The 27,361-nt window shown below is 51.8% G+C and overlaps 1 protein-coding gene and 1 long non-coding RNA gene across 2 annotated transcripts; both read left to right on the plus strand.

The window, feature by feature from the left end:
* Positions 1-2,394: 2,394 nt before the first annotated feature.
* Positions 2,395-7,765, plus strand: LOC119702073. Its single transcript, XR_005257242.1, has 3 exons — positions 2,395-3,027; positions 5,606-5,705; positions 6,493-7,765. It is a non-coding gene; the product is annotated as an uncharacterized LOC119702073 (long non-coding RNA).
* A 2,130-nt stretch (positions 7,766-9,895) lies between these two features.
* IFNGR2 (interferon gamma receptor 2) lies at positions 9,896-27,032 on the plus strand. Its single transcript, XM_038143968.1, has 7 exons — positions 9,896-10,120; positions 14,876-15,002; positions 17,232-17,410; positions 20,210-20,358; positions 21,309-21,462; positions 22,100-22,254; positions 25,479-27,032. Exons 1-7 carry the CDS (start codon positions 10,033-10,035, stop codon positions 25,623-25,625), a joined length of 999 nt encoding a protein of 332 aa, XP_037999896.1. The 5' UTR covers positions 9,896-10,032; the 3' UTR covers positions 25,626-27,032.
* Positions 27,033-27,361: the final 329 nt, after the last annotated feature.

Raw genomic sequence — 27,361 nt, forward strand, 5'->3', positions numbered from 1 at the left:
CTCATGGCACACTGCGACCTTTGGGATCCTCGGGGACACTGCGACCTTTGGGATCCTCAGGGTGACACTGTGGCCTTTGGGATCCTCAGGGGGACACTGTGGCCTTTGGGATCCTCAGGGGGACACTGTGGCCTTTGGGATTGCTGGGTTTGTGTTCCCAGAGCTGCCCTTGCTGGGGGAGCTCCTCAGCCCTGGCTGGGAATGACCCCGATGTCCCCACCCCACCCAGGGCTGTCTCTCTGCACCAGGAGCAGCTTTGGGCACTTCTCTACTTGAAGCTGTGAGCTGAGCAAAGCCTGCCTGCTCCAGCAGAGTTCTGTGTGGGGCTGCTCCCACAGCGTTTGCACAGCAGAGGGAATCCATGCTGGACACAATCCTGTGGGATTTTCACTTCCAGCCCCTGGGCAGGGCTGGGCTCAGCAGCTCCAGAGCTAAAGGTGCCAAGGGAACAAGGGGAGCAGCAGTGAGGAGGCTGGCGTTCCTCACGGGGTTCCTCACGGGGTTCCTCATGGGGTTCCTCATGGAGTTCCTCAGGAGGTTCCTCACAGCATTCCTTACAGGGTTCCTCAGGAGGTTCCTCACAGCATTCCTTACAGGGTTCCTCAGGAGGTTCCTCACAGCATTCCTCACGGGGTTCCTCATGGACGTTGCTGGGGATGCTCCCAGTGCTTGTTCCATGTGTCACTCCCCTGGATCCCTGGAATGTCACAGGCCAGGCTGGACCCTGGGGCTGGGAGCAGCCTGGGACAGTGGGAGGTGTCCCTGCCATGGCAGGATGGGTTGGGATGAGCTTTTGCGTCTCTCCAAACTCGTTCTGGAATTAGCAGGACCCCGGTGGAATTGAGGAGATGCTGAGCTTGGCACTCAGAGCTTTCCCTGTTTTGCCCACAGACTTTTCTTTGGACAATCAGGACGTGCTGCAGAAACATTTCAGTTTTCCTAGTCCATGTTTTCCATGCTGACTCCACTGTCTTCCAGAGCCATTTTTTTTTAAGTATCTTATTTTTTTATGAAGAAACTGCTTTGGAGTCAGCTGGGTTGGAGCATCCCATGGACTGCTGTTGTTTGTTCTCTCTAGGAACTCTTGGTGTTTATATAATATTTTTTTTATTTTTTATTTTGAAGATACTGCCTAATTTTATAAATTTCCTATCCCCGTGTTCATCGAAGAACATAATAAACTTTGCACATTTGCTTCTTAGCCCTCTCTTGGTTCCGTGTGGTTCTGGTGTAGGGACGTGGAAGCTGCCCTGTGGAGCTCCCAGGAGGAGCTGTCCTTCCTGAAAAAGCCAAGGGGAAGGACAGAGTGGAATATAAATTATACAGAAGTGGAATTCATGGCATCGCTGGGACAAAAGTTAATTCATGGGGGGCATTTCAGTGCCAGATTTTAAGCAGAGCACCCAGTGAATGTTCCTAAAACAGGCAGGATAATTCACAGGCAGCCCCGTTTTCCTCTGGAGTGCAGAGCCAAGGGGATGCTAATGAATGCATATTTATTGTTCTTATTGTATTTTATGCTCTGAGTGTGCTTACAGAAAATCTTGTACCAGCTCTTTCCAGGGGGGCCAGAAGCAGCAATACCAGAACAGTGAGATGGAAAAACTCCTTGATTCAATTCAAATATCTAATATGAATATAATATAATATAATAATAATAATAATAATAATAATAATAATAATAATAATAATAGTAGTAGTAGTAGTAAATTTATTTAGTTTATTTATTTATTTTAGTATCAAATATTTTAACTGGAAAATCAGATTCCTAAATGCCCAAGTCAGCCTCATTTTGATTTTTCAGATGTATCCAGAAATACTGGAAAAAGGATTTGACCAGAGTTTTACAGTTCACAGAACTCTTCATCTCAGAGTAGGAAGGAATGTAATAAAATGGATTTCACCTCCAAGGTATTTCTGAGGAATGTAGCCCTTGGGGTGGTTTCCTTCTCCTTGCTCAGGATATTCCCAGCAAGATGAGCTTGCAGGTCTTTCCCAGCCTGAGCAATTCCACCATTCTGTGATTCTCTTCAGTGAATTTGGTAAAAGTTTCCCCTCCTTCTCCTTCTGTTCCCAGGGGCTCTGGCACATTCAGGTGGGCAGGGATGGAATTCCCAGAGCAGCTGGGGCTGCCCCTGGATCCCTGGCAGTGCCCCAGGCCAGGCTGGACACTGGGGCTGGAGCAGCCTGGCACAGGGGAAGGTGTCCCTGCCATGGCAGGGGTGGCACTGGGTGGGCTTTGAGGTCCCTCCCAGCCCAAACCATTCCATGGTTCTATAAAGACTGGAAAATTCCTGGCACTGAGGGCTTCCTGTAGGTTGGTACCAGAATGAAATGAAAATTCTCTGATAATTAAATTCCATTCCCTGAATTTCCACCTTCCCTCCCCAAAAATGTCCCTCTCCACAGCACCCAAGGGAGAAGGGCAGGGATGTGCTTTAGGAATCCAAAGTGCCACTTTTTGGCAAAGGGAATTATTTGCCATTTCTGCCTGTGCCAGATAATCTGAATTTCCCCTAAGACTTGCTGCAGTGATTGACTAGGGACTATTTTAAACAAATTTCTAGGAATTTAAGCAAAATTTCCTGCAGGATTTTCCAGCAAGGCTCACCTGAGAGGAGTGGTGGCCTTAGGAAAGTCTACTTTTCATCACAGGTGATAACTCCTGTCTTGTTTCCCCGTTGAAAATACCACTCAGCCCTTAAAGCTGTCATTGTACCATAACTGGCATTCCCCTAAAACCCCACAGGACATTGTGGGCAGCCAAGTAAATTAGTAAATCAGTAAATTAGTAAATCAGTAAATCATTAAATTTGGCTCCTTGGAAAATGTTCTTGAAAAATTCATGTTTTGATTTTACAGCAGAATCCAACAGATCCAGAAATCACTGGAGAGCAGCAGTTGGCTTCTTTTGTTTTTCCTCTTTCCTTTGCACAGAAGACAGCTGGAATACCAGGAAACCCTTATTCACCAGAGAAAGAGTCTGGGGCTGTTTTTTCAGTGATGTTGGACCATCCCAGCACCACAGTAAGTGCCAAATTCCTGTAATTGGTGGTTAGACCTCAATGAAAGCAGCACATGGTGTGCTTAATGTGGCAGAGAACCAAAGAAACTCAGGCTGGACCATGATTTTTTTTTCATGGGGACTCTTGGAAAATAATTTTTAACTTTTAACTTTATTTTTAAAATAATTTTTAATTTAAGAAATAGTTCTGTTGTTATTGGTTTTCTCTTTCCTGCCATTCCTGGGAGCAGCCCCAGAAATCCCATCATGACTTCCAAATCCAGCCCTGTTGCCTTGGGGATGCCTTTTCCCCGAGGCAGCAAAACCAAAACATTTCCTGGGCAAAACGATGGCAGCTGCAGCTGTGCTTGGCTTTGGGAGCTTTATTTCCCTTCCATTCAGTGCTGGATTCATCTCATCCAGGTGGTTTTTGGGAAGGTGAGGGGGTTCCTGTGCTGGTACCTTTGAGCTCCATCTGCTGACCCGGTAAGAGCAAATTAAAAATCAGATCCATCAAATGTCTGAAAACGTCATTCCACTGCATCCCTGGAGCTCAAACACACCCAGGAAATCTCCTGCCTGGACAGCTGAACAGCCTGGGGCACCTCGGCAGTTTGGGGACACTTTGGGGACACATTTTGAGCCCCTTCTAGCTTGGATTATATGTACTATATATTCACTATAGTATATACTACACTATATGCTATATCTAGATATTATTTCTATTCTATTGTATTATACACTATTCCTTTATATTATATATGCACATAAATATATTATTTATACTCTTACAGCATTAGGGCTGTCAATGTGTAGATGGGATCTAATCCCAGCTGCCCTTCACACAGCCCAGACCCCCAGCCCCAGCTGGGGCTGGCACATCCCTGCAGTGCTGGGTTGGCTCTTCCCCTGGAAAACCTCTTCTTTCCCCAGGAAATCTCTTCTTTCCCCAGGAAACATCTTCTTTCCCCTAAAAAAAGCTCTTATTTCCCCAAGAAAAGCTCTTATTTCCACTGGACAATCTCTTCTTTACCCTAAAAAATCTCATCTTTCCCCTAAAAAAATCTCTTCTTTCCACTGGAAAATCTCTTCCTTCTCCTTGAAAATCTCATCTTTCCCCTAAAAAAATCTCATCTTTCCCCTGGAAAATATCTTCTTTCCCCTGGAAAATCTCATCTTTCCCCTAAAAAGTGTCATCTTTCCCCTAAAAAAAAATCTCTTCCCTGTAAATCTTTCTTTGCCCTAGAAAATCTCATCTTTCCCTTAAAAATCCTCTTTTTTCCCCTAGAAAATCTCATCTTTCCCCTAAAAAAATATCTCTTCTTTGCCCTGGAAAATCTCTTCTTTCCCCCTGAAAATCTTTTTTCCCCTAGAAAATCTTTTCTTTCCCCTAGAAAGTCTCATCTTGCCCCTAAAAAAATCTCTTCTTTTTCCTGGAAATCTCTTCTTTCCCCTAAAAAATCTCTATTTTTCCACTGGAAACTCTCTTCCTTGCCCTGCCTGCCTCCCTCACTTCGTCTGGACTTGTTTATGGGAGCAGGAGTGTTCACCTCCTCTCACTTCTGCTGAGTTCCTCCACTGAGTCACAGCGAATTTCTTTTCACTCCTTCCCAGCAGAAAGCCCCTTTTTTGGGTGTTGGGGTTTTCACAAGGCCCTTGGAGGCCTCCTGGAAGCTGAGCCCACCTTTCCCCACCCCTCCCCTTCTCACGGGGGAGGTTCAGATCACGGCCGGGAAACAATTTTTGCCTGCCAGCGTGGTGAGGCACTGGGATGAGTTTCCCAGGGTCCGCTGGAGTTCCTGGGAGTGTCCCAGAGGTGTCTGGATGTGCCCTTGGCGACAGGGTGTGGGGTGATGCTGGGACTGTGAGCTTTCTCTTACCAGAACCGAGGAGCCTTAGGGTGCGTTCCTTAAATTCACGTTTTCATTTCCGGCACATCACCCTGAAAACTCCTCCAGCAAAAACTGATCCACGAGGGACCCTCATCCAGAGGGAACCACGGGGCTGCTCCAGGGCTGGAGCCAGGCTGGGAGAGCTCACCTGGAGAGAAGCTCCAGGGAGAGCTCAGAGCCCCTGGCAGGGCCTGAAAAAGGACACAAAGAAACTTTTTATATGGGCAAGAAGTGACAGAACAGGGGGCAATGGCCTTAAACTGCAGGAAAGCAGGATGAGATGGAATACTGGAAGGAATTCCTGGCTGGCAGGGTGGGCAGGGGCTGGGATGGAATTCCCAGAGCAGCTGGGGCTGCCCCTGGATCCCTGGCAGTGCCCAAGGCCAGGCTGGACACTGGGGCTGGAGCAGCCTGGCACGGGGGAAGGTGTCCCTGCCATGGCAGGGGTGGCCCTGGGTGGGATTTGGGGTCCCTCCCAGCCCAACCCAGTCTGGGATTCTGGGATTCCCCCTGAATGTCACCGTTTGAGGAACTGACTTTCCCTGGCTGCTGTGATCTTTCTGTTCCTGCAGCTCTTTCCCACTCGCTGTCGTGGCCAGCCCCCCAGATTTCAGGATGGGTTTCGTACCCAAAGACCAGCCTTTTCCCAGAAGGGCTGCCCAGGCAGACAAGTCCATTCCTGGCAGAACGGGCTGTTTATCTCTCGCAGGAGTGGGGCTCTGTTTTCTGTGCTCATGGAAACTGCTCTGATCAGGCGCTGCCTGCACTTCCTCTGTCTCCCAGGCACTCGATTTCATCACTGAGTTACTGTAAGTGAATCACTAACCACCCCCCCCCCCCTTTTTTTTTTTTTTTTTTTACTTTAACACCACTTTTTTTTTTTTTTTTTTTTTTTTTTACTTTTAACACCGTGGTTTTTTTTACTTTGAGCCTCACAAATGGTGACATGCACACACACAATGGGCCCAAAGGCTCTGGGAGAGCCTGGCCCAGCTCTGAATTCAGCAGCAAACCCCAAATCCTGCTCTGGGTCAGAGCAGAGAACATTCCACACAACCCAGGGAGGGAGGAGTTGCTTTTTTCTTCCTGATCTCTTTGTGACCTCTCCCTTTTTTCACAGCCACAAGCTGTGTCACCTGAGCCTGGTGAAATCTCAGAACCCCAGGCTGGGTTGGGCTGGAAGGGACCTTAAAAATCATCCATGAAAACTCAAATCTCTTCCCGGGGTGGTGTAATTTCCTTTAACCCTCTGTAGGTGTGGCACCTGAAGGGGCTCCAGGACAGGGACTGGGGACAAGGGCTGAGGGACAGGACACAGGGAATGGCTGCCAGAGGGCAGGGTAGGACTGGAAACTGAGACCAAAATTGAATTGGAGATGCCTCTTTACACATCTAGATAATTTCCCATCTACCTGCAAGAGTCCCCAGCTGGCACATGAGGGTCCAGACCACCCCCAAACATCAGCAGAGGCCCCACAGCAGAGCTTGCAGTGGGAGGGTTTGTGGCTGGCCAGGCCAATGTGGGTTTTCTCTAAGAATTATTTTGCTTTTCATGTCAGGCCACTATCAAACAACTCAATTCTGTTTCTCTTCCAGGAAGAAGGCTAAAAATCCAAGCAACAAACACCAGGAGTGGCAAGGAATGAGGTGAGAGTTTGAAGAGCTTTTGGTATAGTAAGTCTGGAATTTGTTTAAGGCTTTCTGAAGTGTAATTTGAACGGGACAGGGGATCCTTCCTGCTTTCCTTTCTTGTTTCAGTTTCCTGACCGAGTTACCAGTAGTTCTTCACACAAACAGAGGGACAATAGAGGAACACGAGGCAGGGGCTGATTTCTCTCCCAGAGCACTGTGGTCCTAAAGTTGTTCACATCCTGATCACTGCCTGATGTGGAGCTGCCCCTGGGTCTGGCAATGCATTCATTTCCCCTCTCTGTGTGTGATTTTTGGGTACCTTTCTTATCTTTTTGTCGATTCAATTTTTTTTTTCAAGACTCTGTGCCAGAAATTTGGCTGCAGGAAAGCCACAGGATCATTTATTCCTCACTGTCTGATTTGACATTGAGTTTGCTTCTCTCTCCCGAGGCTCAAAGACAAGAAAGCCAATACCCAGAATTACCCCTGGACTCCTGTAAGTTCTGCAGATTTCCTGGATTATTGATATAATTTTCCTCATTGATTGGATGTCTCATTGAACCCAGCTCTCTCTTCCCTCTGTCTCCATTAAATCACTTTATTCTCCATTCTCCCCATTCCCCTTAAGCTCCCAGCTTTGATAAGTCATCCCTCATCAGCTGATGGTGGAAACCACATCTCCCATTAACCTTTTCTCACTTTGACCTCCCTCCTCCCAGAGAGGACTCCAGGACAGTCATTTCTTGGGCTTCGCCTCATCAGGGGGCTCCAGATAAGACAGAGCTGGGCCGAAAGCTCTGCCTGGGCTGAAACCAAAGCCCTGCCCAAGTTCCCCCTCTGCCTGGGCGAAGGGCAAGCAGACACGACAAGTTCTGGGATTTCTGTAGTCAAACGTGTCCCTTAGCAGAGGGGAGGAGGGGAACCCCGCTGCACAAGTCACAAGTTGAGTTTCTTCAATTTCGAGTTCCTCCACGCTTCTTTCATCAATCGAAGCCTCATTAACGAAGGCGCCCCTCAAATCAAAGTGCCCTCTGCGGGCTCTGTTTTGCTGCTCGTGTTCCCGTTTAGAGACGGCGGCGGTGTCACAGCCTGTCCCTGTCCCTGAGTCACCCTGGCACTCCTGCCCTGCCCCGGGGCCGGGGATTACGGGATCCCTGTGTCAGCACAGGGGAACGCCGCAGGCAGCCCGAGGGGCTCAGCAGAGCCCTGGGGAGGTGCCACCGTCCCCGCAGGGTCGGGCCAGACAGGCTCAGACTGTTCTTATGCTCAGACTGTTTTTCTGCTCCTTCCTGCCGTTCATCCTTTGTGTCGCAGTCAAGGCTGTGAGATCCTCCCGTTTCATCGCTGCCCCGCCCTGCAAACGCCCCGAGAGCCCGGGGCCAAGGGACAGGCAGGAATCCTCCCCCGGATGGAGAAAGGGATGAACTGCAGCGACATGCAGTGATTCATCCAGCCGGGAACCCGGGCTGCCCTGCCCTGCCCCGGGAACCTGCGCTCCTGCTGCTCCTGCCGCTCTTCCCCGCTCGGAAATGCCGTGGCAGCGCTGCCACCTCAGTTTAGGGACCCCGCAGGCTGCTGCACCCATCAGAGGCGTTGGAAGCACCCTGGCCGTGCTCGGGTTCCTCTGTCGGCAGGCCTGCCAGTCCTGCTGACACATTAATGATGATAATGTTATAAATATATCAAAATTCATCATCGAATAAAACAGCGTTACACTTACAGAAGGTGTGACACAGGCCATGGCCAGACACATTTCCCTAGCTGAAAGGGGCTCACATCTGCCGGGAGAGGGAAACCAGGTTACCTCACACATCCCGCCTCTAGACACACAGAATTTCCATGAGAAGAAGGGGAAGATGCAGGAACTGGAGATCTTAATCGAGGTACAAGACATCAGCTGCCCACCTGGCCGCTGATGTTTAAAAGACAGCATAAGATAACCAACTTAACATGAATGGACAGCTCTGGGAAACTCACTAAACCCTGAAAGCCTATGCCAGGAACCGCTATTCAACATGTATGGATTGCCACTCGCTGTGTGTATTGCCAAGCAGCTTTTGTCTCCAAGGAGAGGAGGTTCTGCTCGCTGGAGAAAAGACAAGAGAGGATACGAATAATGCCCGGAGACTGGACTGTTTACCCTTCTGATAGCATTATCCTTGGACTGAGGAACATGAAAGCCCATCAGATGAGAAAAGGACGAAGAAAACCATAGCTCCGGGCAAGAAAAAGAGTATAAGAACTGGACTCAAACTCAAGCAAATGGTGGGCTCAGCACTCTGATGCACGAGGGGGTCAGAGCTGTGTGTTTTCACCCAGAGCCAAAGTCCCGGGCTTGGCTCTGTCCTTTTTGATTCGTGGCTGGCATAAATTGTAATCCGACCACGAAATAATTTTTCTCTTTTTATTATTTTTATCATAATTTGGCTATCACAAATTATTGATTAGGCTTAATAAGCATTTTACCTATAACAATAATGATCATAATGATAGTAATGGCAATACCAGCATATTTTCCCTCTGAAGTGTTTAAGAGAGAGTATTTCGGCTGTGTTCAGGAGACACACGAAATACCCCTCTGCTTCAGCTGCTTTTTACCAAAGCAGTGTTTTCAGTCACAATCTGCCCTCACTGGCATCAGCTGGAGGTGTGCAGTGTCACCAGGGACTGCAGGTGTGGGACAGTGTCACCACAGGCTGTTGGTGTGTGGTTGCTGTCACCATGGGCTGCAGATGTACAGTCAGTGTCACCAAGGGCTGTTGGTGTGTGGTTACTGTCACCAGGGGCTGCAGGTGTGCAGTCAGTGTCACCAAGGGCTGTTGGTGTGTGGTTACTGTCACCAGGGGCTGCAGGTGTGCAGTCGGTGTCACCAGGGGCTGAAGGTGTGCAGTCAGTGTCACCAGGGGCTGAAGGTGTGCAGTCAGTGTCACCAGGGGCTGCTGCCGTGCCCAGTGCAGCCGGAGAAACCCAGGGCGAGATGCCCTCACATCAACCACAGGGACAGGGGCAGGGGCCGAGGTAGGGACAGGCACAGGGATAGGGATGGAATGGGGCTGGGGCTCGGGATAGGGGCTGGGGAGGAACACGGGGGCAGGTACTCGGACAGGACAGGAGAAGGGGCCGGAGCCGGGACAGAGACAAGGACGGGGGCAGGAGAAGGGGCAGGAGCACGGACAGAGACAAGGACAGGGGCAGGAGAAGGGGCAGGACAGGCCAGGGGCCGGGGCAGCCGGCGGGCCCGCGGCGCAGCGCCGCCCTCCCCGGCCCTCCCGGCTCATCCCGGAGCCTGCAGGGCCTCGGGCGGGGCCGGGCCGGGCTCAGCCCCCGGGGGCGGTGGCAGAGGCGGTGACGGTGGCGGTGACAGTGGCGGTAGCGGGGGCGGTGACAAGGGCGGGGCGCTGGCCGCGGCCGTGCGGGGTCGGAGCGTGCGGCCGCCGCAGCCCAGCCCGGCCCGGCCCAGCCCGGCCCGGCCGCGCTCGGGGGCAGCCGCGGCCGAGCGGGGCCATGCGGGGCCGGGCTCCGCTCCGCTGCCCCCCGCTCCTCCTGCTGCTGCTGCTGCTGCTGCTGGGCTCGGCGCGGGCCGCGGCCACAGGTGCGTGCGGGGCCGGGGGTGCGGGGTTCGGTGCCCGGGGGGTTCGGTGTTTGCGGGGTTCGGTGCCCGGGGGGCTCGGTGTTTGCGGGGTTCGGTGTTTGTTTGTGGGGTTCGGTGCCCGCGGGCGCGGTCTCTGTCGCCGCGCGGGGCCTGTGCCGGTGTCCCCTGTGCCTTCCCCGCGGTCCTGCCCGGCCCGGGATCGGTCCTGCCCGGCCCGGGATCGGTCCTGCCCGGCCCGGGATCGGTCCTGCCCAGCCCGGGATCGGTTCTGCCCGGCCCGGGATCGGTCCTGCCCGGCCCGGGATCGGTTCTGCCCACCCTGGGATCGGTTCTGCCCAGCCCAGAGTGCGGCTCCCGAGCCCCGCTGTGGTGGAACCCGGGCCGGGCTGCGGGGATTCCGTGGGGTTGTGGCACCGTCCGTGGCGTGGCGAAGGTTTGGGAGGGGGCACCTCCCATTAAAAGCCGTTTAAATGTGTGGGTGGAGGAGAGTTTGGGTTTGGGTTTGGTGGAAATGGCTCTGCAGGCTCGAGCTCTGTAACCCCGGCTCCAGGCGTGTCCCAGGGGAGCCGCTCTGCTCTGAGCCAGGCTGGGAGAGCTGGGAATGTTCAACCTGGAGAGGAGAAGCTCCAGGGAGAGCTCAGAGCCCCTGGCAGGGCCTGAAGGGGCTCCAGGAGAGCTGCAGAGGGACTGGGGACAAGGATGGAGGGACAGGAGCCAGGGAATGGCTGTCAGTGCCAGAGGGCAGGGCTGGATGGGATCTTGGCAATGAGGAATTGTTCCCTGGCAGGGTGGGCAGGGGCTGGGATGGAATTCCATCCCTGGATCCCTGGCAGTGCCCCAGGCCAGGCTGGACACTGGGGCTGGAGCAGCCTGGGGCAGGGGAAGGTGTCCCTGCCATGGCAGGGGTGGGATGGGATGAGGTTTAAGGTTCCTCCCATCCAAAACGATGGAACGAGCTGTGCACAGGATGTGGTGCTCTCTCTGGCACTCGGGCTCTCCGTGAGTTCAGCATGTCCCATGTCCCACGTCCTGGTGGTGGCCGTGACCTGGCTGACCTGCCTGACCCTGCTGAGCCCTGTGGGGCTCTCTGGTTGTTCCAGACTCGCTGGCTGGACTGAGGCAAACCAGGGCAGGGCCTCATGCAGTCAGCATTGCCCCATTTCATCCCATCAGCAGCTGAGGGACGTCTCAGGGAGCTCCGGGAATCCCAGAATCCCAAAATAGGTTGGATCAGGAAGGACCTTGTAGCTGGTCTCGTTCCAACCCCCTGCCATGGATAGGAATATTACACTATCCCACAGAAGCCACTTTGGTGCACTGGAATGGCAAAAGTCCACACAAAATCCCCCAAAGCCCAGATTCCTGTTCTGCCAGAGCAGCAGAATGGTTACTGGGGGCTGATGCAGGGACGGCATCGGGAATCCCTGAGGAGCAGCAGGAGCTGGGACACAGAGGGATCACCCGAGCCGGGCTGCTTTCACTGGCTGTGATTGTGGCTTCACACTCTGCTGTGTGAAAGTTCTGACTCGTGGTTTGAAGTCCCTTGAGTTCTCTGCGCAGCAGGAAAAAACAATCTGAGCCTCCTCAGGCTGCTGCTCTGAAAGAAGCAGCCCAGTGCAAACCCCTGCCAGGAAGGATGGCACCTCTGTGTCTTCCCCTGCCTGAGGGAGTTTGGGGTTTTGAGGGTACTGGACCTGTGGCTGCTGTGTTTGAAGTGTTCCTGTTGTTGTTTCAGGCCGTACAGACTGGAGATGAGTGGGAGGTTGAGTGTGTGATTTCAGCAGTTGCAGTCTCGCAGGGCAGGCATCTGACAGAAATTCAGATTTCCCCTGGTGCTCAGGAAGCAGCTCCTCAGCCTCGTGGCACCCTCGTGGCAGCCCTCAGAGGGCTGATGAGCCTTGGGGTGTTCTCGGTGAGCTCTGCAGTGTCTTTGGTAATCTCTGCAGTGCTTTTGGTGAGCGCTGCAATGTTTTTGGGGCTGGCAGGGGAAATTACTCATTTCTGAATGCAAAATAAACAGTGTGCAGCCATGGCATCCCAGAGTGGGCTGGAGGGACCTTAAATCCCACCCTGCCATGGCAGGGACACCTTCCCCTGTGCCAGGCTGCTCCAGCCCCAGGGTCCAGCCTGGCCTGGGGCACTGCCAGGGATCCAGGGATGGAATTCCATCCCAGCCCCTGCCCACCCTGCCAGGGAACAATTCCTCATTGCCAAGATCCCATCTCCCCCTGTCCTTCATTGCTCTTGATTTGCTTTTAAGGCGTGGTGGGAGCTGCTGCCCGTGGTGTTTGGTTCTCAGGGCTTCCTGGGATTCTGTAGAACGTTTGTGACAGAGGTCTGAGGGCACAGATGGTGTGAGATACCTCACCACGTGCCAGACCAGCAGCGAGAGTGCAAGAACGGATCCGTGGGACTGGAAAGCGAAAATTTCTCACCAATTTCGACGAGGCTCCTTGGGGGCCTTCCAAACCCCTGAGAGGTGGATGGTTTGGGAAGCTGGGAGGAATGTCCCACAGGTTTGCAAAGCTGAAGCAGCCACGAGGCAGGGTGTGTGCTCTGAGAGCACTGCCTGGGAGATGAGGCTGAGGAATTCTTGGCATGCCTGATTAAAGCTTGGAGAGAAGCACTTGGGTTTAAGGTCACTCTGTCCACCCCCTGCCATGGACAGGGATACCTTCCCCTGTCCCAGGTTGCTCCAGCCTGGCCTTGGACACTTCCAGGAATGAGGCAACCACAGCTTTTCTTGGAAACCTAGAGCTCAACTCATTATTTGGTATTTTGGACTTAGGGTTTGATGCAAGTTGATGTAGAAATCAAAAAAACACAAACTTTTTAACGTGAATCCACATTTCCAAGGAAGCCTGGGCCACAATTTGACTCAAGTGCTCGATCTTCTGATCTCGCTGGTGTAAAAATTAACAGACTGTGTCTGAGGAGACTGTTCTTCAGAGTTAAAAATTACGTGATGTGGGGTATTTTGTCACGGTTCTTTGTCGGGCTAGGATGGATGGAGGGAGCTGTCCCTGCCCGTGGCAGGGGCTGGCACTGGGTGCTCTGTAAAGTCCCTTCCAACCCAAACATTCCCTGACTCTGTGGCTCTCACGGTGAGGGGAGTCACTCCAGAAAAACACATGGGGTGCGGGAGGAAAACCTTTCTCCTTGCTGGTCCCTGCAGGACCCAGGAGCGATCCCCGAGCAGCCAGAGCTGCTGGGGCTGACCCTGGAGCCTCGGCCGTGTCCTGCAGAGCTTCTGCTCCTGCTGTTCCTCCCAGGCTCCAGCCGCTCCCTCCCTTCCCCTCAGCCCTTCCTCCTCGCCCCCATTTCCCTCCTCTTCGCCTGTGCCTGCCCTCCAGGCCCTGCCTGGCTCTGTCCCTTTTTGGCCATGGTTTTGGCAGCTTCCTCCTCCCCGTCCTGGCCTGTCAGTCTGTCCTTTTCCTGTCCTTTAGACGCAGCTCTTCCCTGTGCTTTCCCTGGGCAGGAGCTGGAGGCTGCGGCGGTGCCTGGCTGTGGGAGAGCTCCTGCCATTTCCTGCCTGGCGAGATCACCTCCGAGGCTGGCACAGCCAGGGCTTCTTCATGGCCACCACGGCTTCCTGAAGGGGCTTTTTATTCCAGCTGGCCCCTGGAAGGTTTCATGGAATGACCCCAGGGTCAGCAGGAGGCAGACGGGGGGAAAAAAAAGAGAGGAGAAGCTGCAGGGAGAGCTCAGAGCCCCTGGCAGGGCCTGAAGGGGCTCCAGGAGAGCTGCAGAGGGACTGGGGACAAGGATGGAGGGACAGGAGCCAGGGAATGGCTGCCAGGGCCAGAGGGCAGGGCTGGATGGGATCTTGGCAATGAGGAATTGTTCCTGGCAGGGTGGGTAAACGTGAGCAGCAGATAGAGCAGAGCAGCTGCTGCGATCACCAGTGGGCAGAGGAGGGGCTGGGAAACCTTGGAAGGGCTGGAAAACCTTCCAGAAAAATAAGACTGTGCTCTGAGGAGCAGAAAGGGGCTGAGCCTGGGGCAAAGGAGGCTCAGGGGGGCCCTTGTGGCTCTGCACAAGTCCCTGCCAGGAGGGGACAGCCAGGGGGGTCGGGCTGTGCTGCCAGGGCACAGGGACAGGAGCAGAGGGAATGGCCTCAAATGGCACCAGGGGAGGTTCAGATCAGAAATCAGAAACACTTTTTCCCTCACAGAGTGGCCAGGCCTTGGGCTGAGCTGCCCAGGGAGGTTTGGAGTCCCTGGAATTGTCCCAGAGCAGTCTGGATGTGGCCTTGGGGACAGGGTTTGGGGTGATGCTGGTGGCACTGGGGTGGCACTGGGTGACCCTGGAGGGCTCCTCCAGCCCTGGTGATTCTGGGATTCTGGGACCTTCCTTTATGGCTTCATGGGGGACTGGATGGGGTTTATGGTTTTGTGCTGGGCTTGGTGCTTTCAGCTTTATGTTCTTTATGGAATGAATAAAAACCAGGGAGTTGGAATCCATGGATACACAGAATTCCACACTGGTTTGGGCTGGAAGGGACCTTAAATCCCATCCAGAGCCACCCCTGCCATGGCAGGGACACCTTCCTCCATCCCCAGTGTCCAGCCTGGCACCTTGTGCCAGGGCCTGCCCACTTCAATGTGCCAGAGCCCCTGGGAACAGAAGGGGAAGGAGGGGAAATGGTTTTACCTGCAAAGCAGTGAAAATTTAATAGATGATGATGGAATTTGGAGGCTGAAATTTGGTTACTTGAATGTTTCAATAATTACTTTATTCCTCTTCTTCCTTTAGAAACTTCTCCCCATTTACCAGCCCCCAAAAATGTGGAGGTTTATTCCTACAACTTCCAGAGCTTGCTGAGGTGGTCTCCTGTTGCAGTGGAGAATGGCTCGGTGTTATACACAGCCCAGTACAGCACGTGAGTGAACCGTAAACAAAACCAACTCATTTTGTTCTAATCCAGGATAACAACTGGTTTTAAAACCCCCAGAAACCCTGAGAACGAGTGAGCACAGAATGAAAGGATGGTTTTTATCACAGATGTTTTTGTGTGCCTCCAAGAGCAGCTCCTTGGCCCGTGACGTGTCCTCTGAGCTGAGGGGACATTGAAGCCCTGAGGACACCCAGAAATGCTGCACAGAATTTTAGCCTGTCCTGATTCTCTCTGGGTAATTCAAATTCTGCCGGGTCCTGAGGAGCTGGGTGGGCCCTGGTGGGGTTAGTTTAACCCTTGTGAAGCCAGAGCTGTGTAACACATTCCTGTCTCCCCAGAACTGGCTGGGAGGGGGTGTGGTGTTCCAGGTGGCTCTTGGTTTATTGCTGTCTTGGAAAATGTCACCCCCTCCCTCCAAATTATGATGATTTTGAAATTAAGGGGCTCTCAGGCAAAGATATGGGAGCAGGAAGAACAGTCATTAGGAAAAAATAAAATAAAAATGCAGTAATACAGAACAACACTGCCAGAGTCAGAACAGGCAGTGCCAGCTGTGGTTCTGCTGGAGCAGGGATCCTGGACAAGGGGGGAGTTTTCCTCTGCAGCTCCAGGGCTGCTGGAGATGGGCCTGGAATTCCTCTGGGAATGCAGGGGAGGAGAAAACTGCTCCTCTGGGAATGCAGGGCAGCAGAAAGCTGCTCCTCTGGGAATGCAGGGGGCAAAGGCTGCTGTGCTATTCCAGGCTCAGATTGGATCCAGGTAGGAATGCTTGGCTCCTGCCCTGGGCAGAGCATCTTCCCATGGGATGATGGAATTTTCTCAGCCGTGCAGGGGCACTCACTGGCCATGGACAGCAGATAATTAATAGTTAATGGCCCGTGAACAGCAGAGATCTCCCCAGAGTTGTGAGGGATGGGTTGTGGAAGAGATAAGGAAAGCTGCCCCCCCTGGTTTTAACAGCTGGCCCATTAGCAGAGGATATCCCCCTGGAGTTACAAGGAATATCTCTAACTTCTGCTGCCATTTCAACAATTTGAGGAGAACCTTTGGCTGTTTGAATGTCAGATTCCCGTGTCTCAGTTGTTTGGTCTTGCCATGTTATTGCTGGTTTGTGTGTGTTCCCAGAGCCATCAGTAAATGCTGTTACAGCTTTTAAAGGCACTGCACTTAACACGGGCTTTGCTCTGAAGCTCAGTTTTGCTTGCTACAGCCTGGAGAGTGAATAAAGAGCAAACACCTGAGAAGTTCAAGAATGCAATTTGCAAATCCTCTGATTTTTTCAGTGCCCAATTAAAATATCCCTTTTTCAAGGGCAGGTGAATCACCTTAAAGTCTTTGCCTGCCATTGATAAAAATCATGGGTGAGATAAAGAACACTGCCCCACCTGGTTTCAGCAGATGGTGGTATGTCATAGTTGAGATGGAGGCACTACAAAGCCACACACTCCATTTTCAGAAGGCTTCAAGCTGGTTTTATTCTAGCCTGCATGCTTTTATACATTCTTACACAGCTCAGAAGTTTACACTTCACTCTTTGGTCACGAGAGACAAACAAAGGGATTATTAGAATATATAGTTGCAGGTTTCTCTTATATATCCTTTCTTTCTTGGTTTCTGTGTCAGTGACCTCGGTAGAGAGCTGTGCCAGCTCTGACCCCTCAGCTTGGGAAGGACCTTGGGATTCTTGAGTGCAGCCAGAGGGGCCAGCGAGGCTGGAGAGGGGCTGGGAGCACAAACCCTGCCAGGAAGCCCTGAGGGAGCTGGGGCTGGGCTCTGTCTGCAGGCACCGACACAGCCAGAGCACACAGCCTCCAGCTGCACCCAGGCAAAGACAGGCTGGACAGCAGGGAAAAGCTTTCCCAGAAAGGGGATAAAGCTCTGGAATGTTCTGCCCGGGGAGGTGGTGCAGTCCCCATCCCTGGGTGTGTTTAACACAGCCTGGATGTGGCACTGGGTGCCAGGGTGCAGCTGAGCTGTTGGGGCTGCCTTGGGCTCGGTGGTCTTTGAGGTCTCTTCCAGCCTTGTGATTCTGGGATTCTGTGAAAGCTCGTTCAGGGGTGAGCATGGATCCTCTTACCAGCCTTGTCTCTGCCTCCCAGAAGTGGCTGTAAACCCTCTTGCTCAGTGACAGACCCCACACTGTGACGGAACGCGCTCCCCCCTGCTCCCACCTTGCCCTCAGCCTAAGGGGATGCTTTTTGCTGTGCTCTGCAGAGTCTCCTACCCCACCTGGAGCGGGATGGGCTGTGCCCAGACCCCCCAGCCCTGGTGCTGGTTCCCCCCCGAGCTGCGGCGGCGGCGGCGCTGGACGATCCTGCTGCGGGTCCGGGCCGAGCTGGGCACGCTGGCCTCGGCCTGGGCACACTGCCCTCCCTTCGTGGCACAGGCCAACAGTGAGTGCTGGGGAGCAGCCTGCCCAGGCTGCTCTGGGAACGGCTCTGCTGCCCCTCTGGGCATCCTGGGCCCTGCTGGGAGAGGGGGAGAGGGGTGCCCATCCCTGTGCTGCCCCTCTGGGCTCTGCTGGGAGAGGGGTGCCTTAAGGAGCTGGGACAGAGGCTGGATGAGTTGGGAGGAGTAAAGGGGATATTTACTGAAGGGATTTTTGTGTGTGTTTGAGGCTGGTGGGGGGAATGAGTAGTTTCTAAATGCAGAATAAACAGTGTGCAGTCATGGCATCCCAGAATGGGCTGGAGGGGCCTTAAATCCCAGCCAGTGCCACCCCTGCCAGGCAGGGACACCTTCCCCTGTGCCAGGCTGCTCCAGCCCCAGGGTCCAGCCTGGCCTGGGCACTGCCAGGGATCCAGGGGCAGAACTGGAGCCACAGTCCTGCCCAGGTGGCTCCAAGATGGAAGCAAAAGAGCTTGGTCATCTCACATTTTTATAAGTTTAGTCCATGGGCATACAGGAGTTAACTGCCCAGTTAATAGCTTCACATTATGAAGTTTCATCCTCCTTGCTTGCCTGCCCTCCTCTTTTCACCTTGTTTGTGCTTTGGGCCTGAAGTTTGAAGAGATTGTCCTTGAGTCCCCAGCTGGAATGGGATTGTTTTGTCTTCCCCACCCTGTGAAAAGATCCCAGTAAAAAGGATAATACAAAGCTTAATATAAAGCTTAATATAATTTAATATAACTTAATATAAAGGTAAAAGCTGCACACCAAAACAGAGCAGAGAAACTGAAAACCCAAGGTATCGAGAGGATTGAGCTGTTACTGTGCACAAAGGCTCCAAGGCCTCCCCAGGGTTTGGTTCTGCTCTGCTCCCTCAGGTGTCACCAGAGACACCCCTGAGCCTCCTGGGGTGCCTGAGCCTTCAAAGAGCCCCGGCGTTCTTTTGCCGGAGGGTTTTCCATGTTCTCATTTCCCCACCCAGCTCTGCCCACACACACCCCACAAACTCTCAGGTTTGTGACGGTCTGAGGCTAAACCACCTCTTTCTGCTGGACAGATCCCTTTTCTGATAAACAGCAAGTGTCCTGATGAATGGAAATTGTCTGAAGTGTTCTGATTAATATCAATTGTCGTGATAAATATAATTTGTCCTGATAAGCATAAATGGTTCAGATAAATAGAAGTGGTTCAGATAAATATAAATGGTTCAGATAAATATAAATTGTTTGCACTACAATGTAGAAGTGTCAAGGCCACACTTTAAATCCCAGACTGGGTTGGGTTGGGAGGGACCCTAAAGCCACCCAGTGCCACCCCTGCCATGGCAGGGACACCTTCCCCTGTGCCAGGCTGCTCCAGCCCCAGTGTCCAGCCTGGCCTTGGGCACTGCCAGGGATCCAGGGGCAGCCCCAGTCCCTCTGGTTTGAAAGTGTGGTGCTGCTTTTCTGACATCTGCTCTTTGCCCTGCTGTGCTTGGTTTTAGGGGGTTAGGATTTCCTTGGATTAGGAAAAAAAATCAATGTTCAGGTTAAAAAGTACCTTTGAAATGGGACCTAAGCAGGGATTTATGGGCTCTCCAGTCCCTGATCTCCCAGACCTGCTGAGGGGCAGTCACAGTCCAGGCTCCTGAGTCTGATCCTTGCCCTGGCTCTAAATCTGTATTTTCTATGGCAGCAGAGTGAGGAAATGCCTGAATCCTGCATTGAACAATGACAAATCCCCAGGACTGGGAGTGGGATCCTCAGCAGGCTGGGACAGCACTGAGCTGATGGGAGTGTGGGACAAAGCAGAGGCTTGGGAGGAACATTCTGGGGTCATTCTTGTGTCACTGCCCTGGAGATCAGTTCCCAAAACCCAAACCCATGGCTCCTCCTTCAGTGCCTGAGTCAGAGTCACTGGATTTGAGGCACAGTGAGGAGCTGGTGCATGCAAGGAGTGATTTTTGCTGTTCATGAGAGCCCCTGACAGCACTCTGTTGGTATGTTCATGATTTACACCTTGGAGCACTTCACAAAAGGAGGTCACCATGCTTATCCTGATGGACACATGGAGACAGCAAAGCAAGGAGGGGAAAACCCATTATTCCTCTTCCCATCCAGGCCCCAAACAGTGGGGTTCTGGGGAGCAGGGAAGGTGTGGCAGGCTGATCAAAGGAAGAGAAAAGGTAATGATTTTGTGGCCAGTAACTGCAGATAAACTGAGGCACTTCAGAGCATCAACTATTGGTTAATGTTTAGTGAATTTCCAGGAAAAGTTAAGGAAATATTGTAAATGCATAAAGTAGGTGAGGAGATGCCCTTCCCTGAGCAAAAGCTGTCGTTATTTGGGGTGTTTGCTGAGAGCATCCAGGGCAGGGAGCAGAGCAGGGGAAGGGGCTGGAGAATTCCTGAGGGAGCTGGGAAGGGGCTGAGCCTGGAGCAAAGGAGGCTCAGGGGGCCCTTGTGGCTCTGCACAAGTCCCTGCCAGGAGGGGACAGCCGGGGGGGTCGGGCTGTGCTGCCAGGGAACAGGGACAGGAGCAGAGGGAACGGCCTCAGGCTGGGCCAGGGCAGGCTCAGCTTGGCCAGCAGCAGGAATTTGCCCATGGAAAGGGTGCTCAGGCCTTGGCAGGGGCTGCCCAGGCAGCTTTGCAGTGCCCATCCCTGCAGGTGTCCCCTGCAGGTGGCACTGAGTGCTCTGGGCTGGGGACAAGGTGGCCGTGGGGCACAGCTGGCACTCCGTGGGCTTTGCCAGCCCCAGGATTTGGGGTTCTGTGGAGCTGGAGCAGCAGCCCAGGCTTTCCCTGCTCTCTCTGTTTGTTTTCAGCCACTCTGGGCCCCCCCAGGGTGAACAATGTCAGTGCCAGCCCCAAATCTCTGCTCGTCAGCGTCAGCCCCCCCTTCACCCCTGAGCCTGGGGACCTCCTGCAGTACCTGGTGTCCTACTGGGAGAACAGCACCAGTGCCACAGAAGAAGTAAGAATTCTCTCCGTTTGTTCCTGGGGGCTGAGGGCTGGCAGTCAGTGTCCCTTGGCAGGACAGCAGTGGGGACAGAAAATCAGTGCATTTTGTGTCCAGCAAGGGTCACCACGGGGGCTGTGGGGAAAAGGCTCCTGGCCTTGGCACAAGGATTGCTGCACTCCCAAACTTGGGAACTTCCTCCCTGTCTTTGGAAAGAGATTAAACCCCCTGCACATCCGGGGACAGCGCTGGTGCCAAGGGTGACTTTGGCCTGCTCCGTTCTCTCAGGCAGTTTGGGAAACTCTGGGAAGTCCCTCCTGCTTTGCTGGGCTGGGAGCTGCAGGAGCAGCTGAGCCCTGGGCAGGGAGGGGAGGAGATGGCAGGAACAGGCTGGGGTGAGCTGGGATCTTCCCCGTTCATCCCGAGGCTCAGAGCTTTGGGGTCATCGAGTGCTCCTGCTGCTGCCTGGGAATTGTGTTTGGGCAGGCCAGAGGTGCAGGGGAGGTGTTAAGTCAGGCTTAAAAAAATTTTAAAAAGAGTAAGCTTGCAAATGACATCGATCTGAAGTCAGCCATCTGAAAAACAGAAGCAAAAAAAATTATTTACACCCCCCTTCTGCCTCAAAGTCCTTGTTAAATCATCTCCACTTCCTTCCTGCCTCGCAGCAGTGTTTTTCTCACGCACAGAACACCTTCAGCTGACAGCCAGGAAAGAAGCAGTGTGGTTTCCTTTTGCCCTCCATTTCTCTGTGTTTTGTTCCCTGCCTCAGCTGCTGCAGAACTGCATCAGAACTCCCAGAAAAACAGAAATATTGCCCTGCTTCTGTTCTCTGGGAAAGCTGAGTGAGGAGAAATAAAAATTGGGTTTCTTGAATGAGAAGCTTAAATGTGGGAGGGATATTAGTGTTGAAAACTGCTCTGGTTTTTACAGTGACACCTTTTTTGTCGTGTGTGTCTTTCCAACAGAAGCTAAGTGAAAGCAAGACACTATTCCAAATTGGAAATCTAAAGGAGTCAACACTTTATTGCTTCAGCGTTCAAGTGCAGTTGAAGATCTACTCAGGTCACCTGTTGGAAGGGCAGCAGAGTGCCCCAAAGTGTCACAGAACTGCCCTCAGTGGTATGGAAATGCGGCTTGGTGTGGAGTGGGAGGGGGTGGAGCACGAGCCCTGCAGCACCTGAGCTGCCCCTGCCACAGAGCCTGTGCTGAGAGCACCACGGCACGGCACTCTTGGCATCAGGGCAAAAGAATCAGGAATTTCCAGCCAGGGATGGAGGGTCTGTGTGGGACCTTCTCCTTTTCCTTCCTCATCCTGCTGTAAAATGGGATAAAGGAGTTGATCCCGGGGCTGCAGCCAGGCTGGGAGAGCTGGGAGTGCTCACCTGGAGAGGAGAAGCTCCAGGCAGAGCTCAGAGCCCCTGGCAGGGCCTGAAGGGGCTCCAGGAGAGCTGCAGAGGGACTGGGGACAAGGATGGAGGGACAGGAGCCAGGGAATGGCTTCAAAGTAGGATTGGATGGGATCTTGGGAATGAGGAATTGTTCCCTGGCAGGGTGGGGCTGGGATGGAATTCCATCCCTGGATCCCTGGCAGTGCCCAAGTGCAAGCTCCCAGCAGGGCTGGGAGCACCTGGCACAGGGGAAGGTGTCCCTGCCATGGACCTGGATGAGCTTTAAGGTCCCTCCCAACCCAGACCCTTCCATGATTCCATAAATGTGGACCTGCCATATGTATTTGGATCTTTCCCTTCTTTTCCAGAGGCCACCCGAGCTGGGTACATCATCCCCCTGTTTGTCCTGGCCTTAGTGGCTGTGAATCTGGTGGCAGGTGCTTTGCTGTTCCTGTGGAAACGCCGCCAAAAAATCAAACACTGGGCTCAGCCCCCTCTGGAAATCCCATCCCACTTCAAGGAGGTACGTGGGGACCTGGGGGGTTTCTCCTGCAGCAGGGAAACTCAGAGATGAAGTAGAAGAGAAAAGCAGAACTAGAGAAAACCAAGTGATGTCTCAAAATGTGCCTTTTCTGCTTGTGATCTCCCACTCCTTTCCTGTTTTGCTGAGCTGAAGGTTCCTTCCTGTGCCCTGGCTGAGCTTTCCTGGCAAACCCCAGCCTGCCTGCTCCTGGTTCCTGCTCCTCTTTCTTTGTCACCATTTTTTTGTCACTATTTTTATTTTTTTGTCACTTTCTATCAGTCACTGTCACACCCTGGGCTGGGGCTCATGGGGCACAGTGGTTTGTGACACAAGGGCTGAGCAGCTCTGCACAAGCAAACCCAGGTTATTTTAAATATTTTTATTCCTGCTCCTCTTTCTTTGTCACCATTTCTTTGTCACTATTTTTATTATTTTTGTCACTCTTTCTGTCAGTCACTGTCACACCCTGGGCTGGGGCTCATGGGGACAGAGAGGTTTGTGACACAAGGGCTGAGCAGGGAAGGATCTGCACAAGCAAACCCAGTTTATTTTAAATATTTTTATTCCTGCTCCTCTTTCTTTGTCACCATTTTTTTGTCACTATTTTTATTTTTTTGTCACTTTCTGTCAGTCACTGTCACACCCTGGGCTGGGGCTCATGGGGCACAGAGGTTTGTGACACAAGGGCTGAGCAGCTCTGCCTAAGCAAACCCAGCTTATTTTAAACATTTTTATTTTTGTGGGTGTTTAGTCTCCTCAGGATGATCTCGAGGGGCTGTTCCTGGCAATTCCTCTTTTTGTTTTTAGCAGGACTCGGATGGAAAACTCCCCCCGGGGCATTTTCCTGCTGGCAGCTCAGACATTTCTGGGCTGCCCCTCTGCTTTCAGTCCTGCTCTTCTTCCTCTTTTCTCCTTGCACCAGAAGCAGAGCTTTGATGTACGAGTTCTTATTCAGCAGAAAATTCTGGTTTTCAAAGGTTTTATTTGTGTGCAGCTCGTGCAGGTGAATGTTTTGTCTCTGCCAGAGCTCCTGTGGTTCTGGAAGAGAATTCCCAGCTTTGTGTGGCCACGGGGTGAAGGAACCCAGAGAGAATAAATAATTTTCTGTCTTCCTGCTGCCATGTGCAGTGTGTTAAAATGGCAAAAAAAAAATCCTTGTGCAGGCTGTTAAAATAATGAAAAAAAATCCTTGTACAAGGATTAAAATAGTAAAAACAAAAATCCCTGTAATTATATTAAAATAGTAAAAAATTGTTGTGCAGGGTATTAAAATTAAAATAATGAAAAAATCCTTGTACAATGATTAAAATAGTAAAAAAACATCTCTGTAATTATATTAAAATAGTAAAAAAATTGCTGTAATTATATTAAAATAGTAAAAAAATCCTTGTGCAGGGTATGAAAATAATGCAAAAATCATTGTACAAGGATTAAAATAGTAAAAACAAAAATCCCTGTAATTATATTAAGATAGTAAAAAATCGTTGTGCAGGGTATTAAAATTAAAATAATGAAAAAATCCTTGTACAAGGATTACAATGGTAAAAATAATAATAAAATAGTAAAAAAAAATCCTTGTGCAGGGTATTAAAATAATGAAAAATCCTTGTACAAGGATTAAAATAGTAAAAAAAATCCCTGTAATTATATTAAAATAGTAAAAAAATCGTTGTGCAGGGTATGAAAATAATGAAAAAAATCCTTGTAAAATGATTACAATAGTAAAAAAAAATTCCTGTAATTATATTAAAATAGCAAAAATCATCCCTGTAATTATATTACAATATTTAAATATCCTTGTACAGGGTATTAAAATAGTAAAAAAAAGTCCTTGTACAGGGTATTAATAATAATAAAATAATGCTTGTACAGGGAATAATAATAATAATAATAATAATAATAATAATAATAATAATAATAATAATAATAATAATAATAATAATTCCTTGTAGAGGGTAATAAAATAGTAAGAAAGTCCTTGTAGAAGGTATTAAAATAGTTAAAAATAATTGTTCTGGGTTTTAAAATAACTGTACAGGTTCTTAATAATAAAAAAGTTGTTCTGGGTATTAAAATAATAATAAAAAAGAATAGTGCAGGGCATTCAAACAGTGCAGCCTGGCGTGCAAAGCACCTGCAAGGACTGAGGCTCCTCTGTGCTCTGGAGGAGGAATTTCCCAGATTGGAATAACTGGGATCAGCCTGGGATGGGACAGGACAGAGAGCAGAAGAAGGGAACTGGCAGGGTGTTTAAAATGTGAATTTCTAGAGTGTTTAAAATGTGAATTAATAAAAGGGATCAGCCTGGGATGGGGCAGGACAGAGGGGAGAAGAAGGGAACTGGCAGGGTGTTTAAAATGTGAATTTCTAGAGTGTTTAAAATGTGAATTAATGAATGGGATCAGCCTGGCATGGGGCAGGACAGAGAGGAGTAGAAGGGAACTGGCAGGGTGTTTGAAATGTGAATTTCTAGAGTGTTTAAATGTGAATTAATGAATGGGATCAGCCTGGGATAGGGCAGGACAGAGAGGAGTAGAAGGGAACTGGCAGCGTGTTTGAAATGTGAATTTCTAGAGTGTTTAAATGTGAATTAATGAATGGGATCAGCCTCTGGGGCAGCAGCAGGGCCAGGCTGAGCTCTGCTGGGGCTGGCTTGCTGCAGGGGATCTCTCTGGGCTTTTGGAAAAGCACTCCCGTGGCTCCTTGGCCTTGTGGTGACTGAGGGGAAGTGGAGCCTGAATTGAAACCTGGTTTAATTTGTGCCACGTTTCCAGAGCTGCTTGCTCTGGTGAGCAGCCTTCATTTGCTGTATCCCCTGCCCTGGGAAAGCTGCGGGGTTGGTTTTGGAGGGCGCTGGGGACAGGAGGAGCTGCAGCTCCCCCGGGGCTGGCACTGCTCACAGCAGCCCTGCAGCCGAGCATCTCCCAGCTGCCAGGCTTGTTCCCAGCTCAGAGGGATTTGGGCAATGCAAAGATGGGCCAAAATGTGTTAAAAAATCCCCCCAAACAGCCAATGAGGAGCTGCAGCTGCTTTAACTCATCCGAAGGGATAATTTGTTTCTTTTCCCCACAGAAATAAAGGGTTTTTTTAACATTTTCCTTGTGTAGTTTTAAGGAAGGCCAGGATGGGATATCCAGGGAGCAGCTCCTGCTGTGGATTCGGGGCTGGAGCAGTTTGTTGGGTGTCTGACAGGACCTAACCTGGTGCTTTGTGTTTTTTTGCAGTTCCTGAGGGACCCTGGCTCGGCTGGCTGGGAGGAGCTGTACAGTCCTGCTGAGGAGGAGCCCCAGGCTCTCGTGCTTGGAGAGGGAAGTGGCCAGGAGGGTGAGGATCCCTCACCCCAACACCTCCAGGGACAGGACAGCCACTGAAGGGCCAGCCCAGTGAGTGTCACCTGCCCAGGACTGTCCAGGCTGGCAGGACAGAGCCTGGGGGGTGCTCCAGGGGCAGGGCAGACCTGAACACAGAGCCTGGGATCAAAGGAGAATCCTAAACAGAGCCTGGGATCACAGGATAAGCCTGAACATGAATCTTTGGGCTCACAGAACCATCCCTGGGATCACAGGACAATCTCTGGACCATCCTGAACCCAGCCCTTGATGCTCCAGGGGCCCCTGCCCAGCTCCCCCAGCTCCTCCCTCTGCACTGGGAAGGTGGAAGGTGGAAGGGGAAGGAAAGGAACACTAAATTGCCTCCAGACAGGTGGATGAAAGGGGTGAATCCCCAGCCCGGCTTGGAGCAATAACTGCACTTTATTGCTGTGGGATAAGCTGGGGTTTTCCAGGGAGTGAAGAGCTGCAGTGTGAATTCCGTTTGTACTGGTTTGGTTCCTGCTGGCAGTAACACTCCCGTTACACCCGCCCCAGCCTGCTTTCCTGATCCATTTTAAGTGCAGGACAAGAGAAGAAGGAATGTGTGGGTGCTTTCCTCGGGCTGAAGCTGTGCCAAGAGCCCCTCCCGGAGAGGTCTGCTCTTATCTGCCTGCTGCCACCCTCTGGAGGCATTAATCTGCTGCTGCAGCCAGCCAGGGCCCTGCACCCCAAAGGACCTGAAAGGACCTCAGAGGACCTGAAAGGACTTTCACTCTGAGTTTTCCCAACATTTATCAGTCAGTGTCAGACACTAAAACCTCTTGCTGAGCAGCAGCAGAAGAGACGTTGACTGAGTTCTGGTTTTAGTGCCTTAAAGCAGAAGAGGCCAAGTTAAACCCACGTCACCCCCTGTGGGGTCTGGAGTGTCCAATAAAGCACAAGGAACAACTGGACCTCTTCTGTACTAAAAGCAATGGGGTTATTGGATTTTTTTTTCCCTGGGTTTGATACAAATTGTTTAAGAAGCAATAAAAAATGTGGGGTTTTTTTGCAAGTGCCTGGTTGGAGGGCCCTGGCAGAGCTGAGGTGCCCCTGTCCCAGCCTTTCCAGGAACAGCCCAGGCCAGCAGCTGCCAGAAGCTTCAGCAGGTGTTTCCTTGCAGAACAGATTTTATCCCTTGGGATTGGACAGGCTGCTGCCAGGGCAGCTCCAGGAGAGCCTGACTCATGCGGGAATTGCCAGCTCAGCAGCAGCTCTGCTTTAACCACCCACCCTCTGAGCCTGGGCTGGGAGCAAAGGGGGACCCACAGCTCACAAAAAGGAGCCACCAAACTCAGCCAGAGGGCAGAAATAGGGTTAAAAACCCCTGGGAATAGCTGAGTGTACCCCTGAATAAACCCTGGACTTGTGTCAGGGAGTGTGGTGGCAAATATTTTTACACAATTAAAAAGCATTTCCTGGGACTGACTCCAGGGTTGTTGTCACTGAGCCCTCCCTGTCCCTCCATCCTTGTCCCTAGTCCCTCTGCAGCTCTCCTGGAGCCCCTTCAGGCCCTGGCAGGGCTCTGAGCTCTCCCTGGAGCTTCTCCTTCTCCTGGGCACTCCCAGCTCTGCCAGCCTGGCTTGCAGTTCCAAGTCCAGGCACAAGCTCCTGGCACCATCAAGGCAGCAGCGTGGATGTGAGGAAGCTGTAAAAGCCTTGGGAGCCAGGGGAGAGGCAAATGCTGGAAAAAGCACAGGGAACTCGTGAGAAGGACTCACCCCAGCCAGTGGAGCTGCAGGGACACTCCAGGGCCA

The sequence above is a fragment of the Motacilla alba genome, chromosome 1 (genome assembly GCF_015832195.1).
Source record: "Motacilla alba alba isolate MOTALB_02 chromosome 1, Motacilla_alba_V1.0_pri, whole genome shotgun sequence".
Taxonomy (NCBI): domain Eukaryota; kingdom Metazoa; phylum Chordata; class Aves; order Passeriformes; family Motacillidae; genus Motacilla; species Motacilla alba.

What these genes read in the sequence shown, in the direction of transcription:
- IFNGR2 (XM_038143968.1), top strand. Translation starts at nt 10,033, where the DNA reads ATGCGGGGCCGGGCTCCGCTCCGCTGCCCCCCGCTCCTCCTGCTGCTG. An exon ending in GGCGCGGGCCGCGGCCACAG is followed by an intron (nt 10,121 to 14,875) that starts GTGCGTGCGGGG and finishes TTCTTCCTTTAG; the next exon opens with AAACTTCTCCCCATTTACCA. An exon ending in TCCCATCCCACTTCAAGGAG is followed by an intron (nt 22,255 to 25,478) that starts GTACGTGGGGAC and finishes GTTTTTTTGCAG; the next exon opens with TTCCTGAGGGACCCTGGCTC.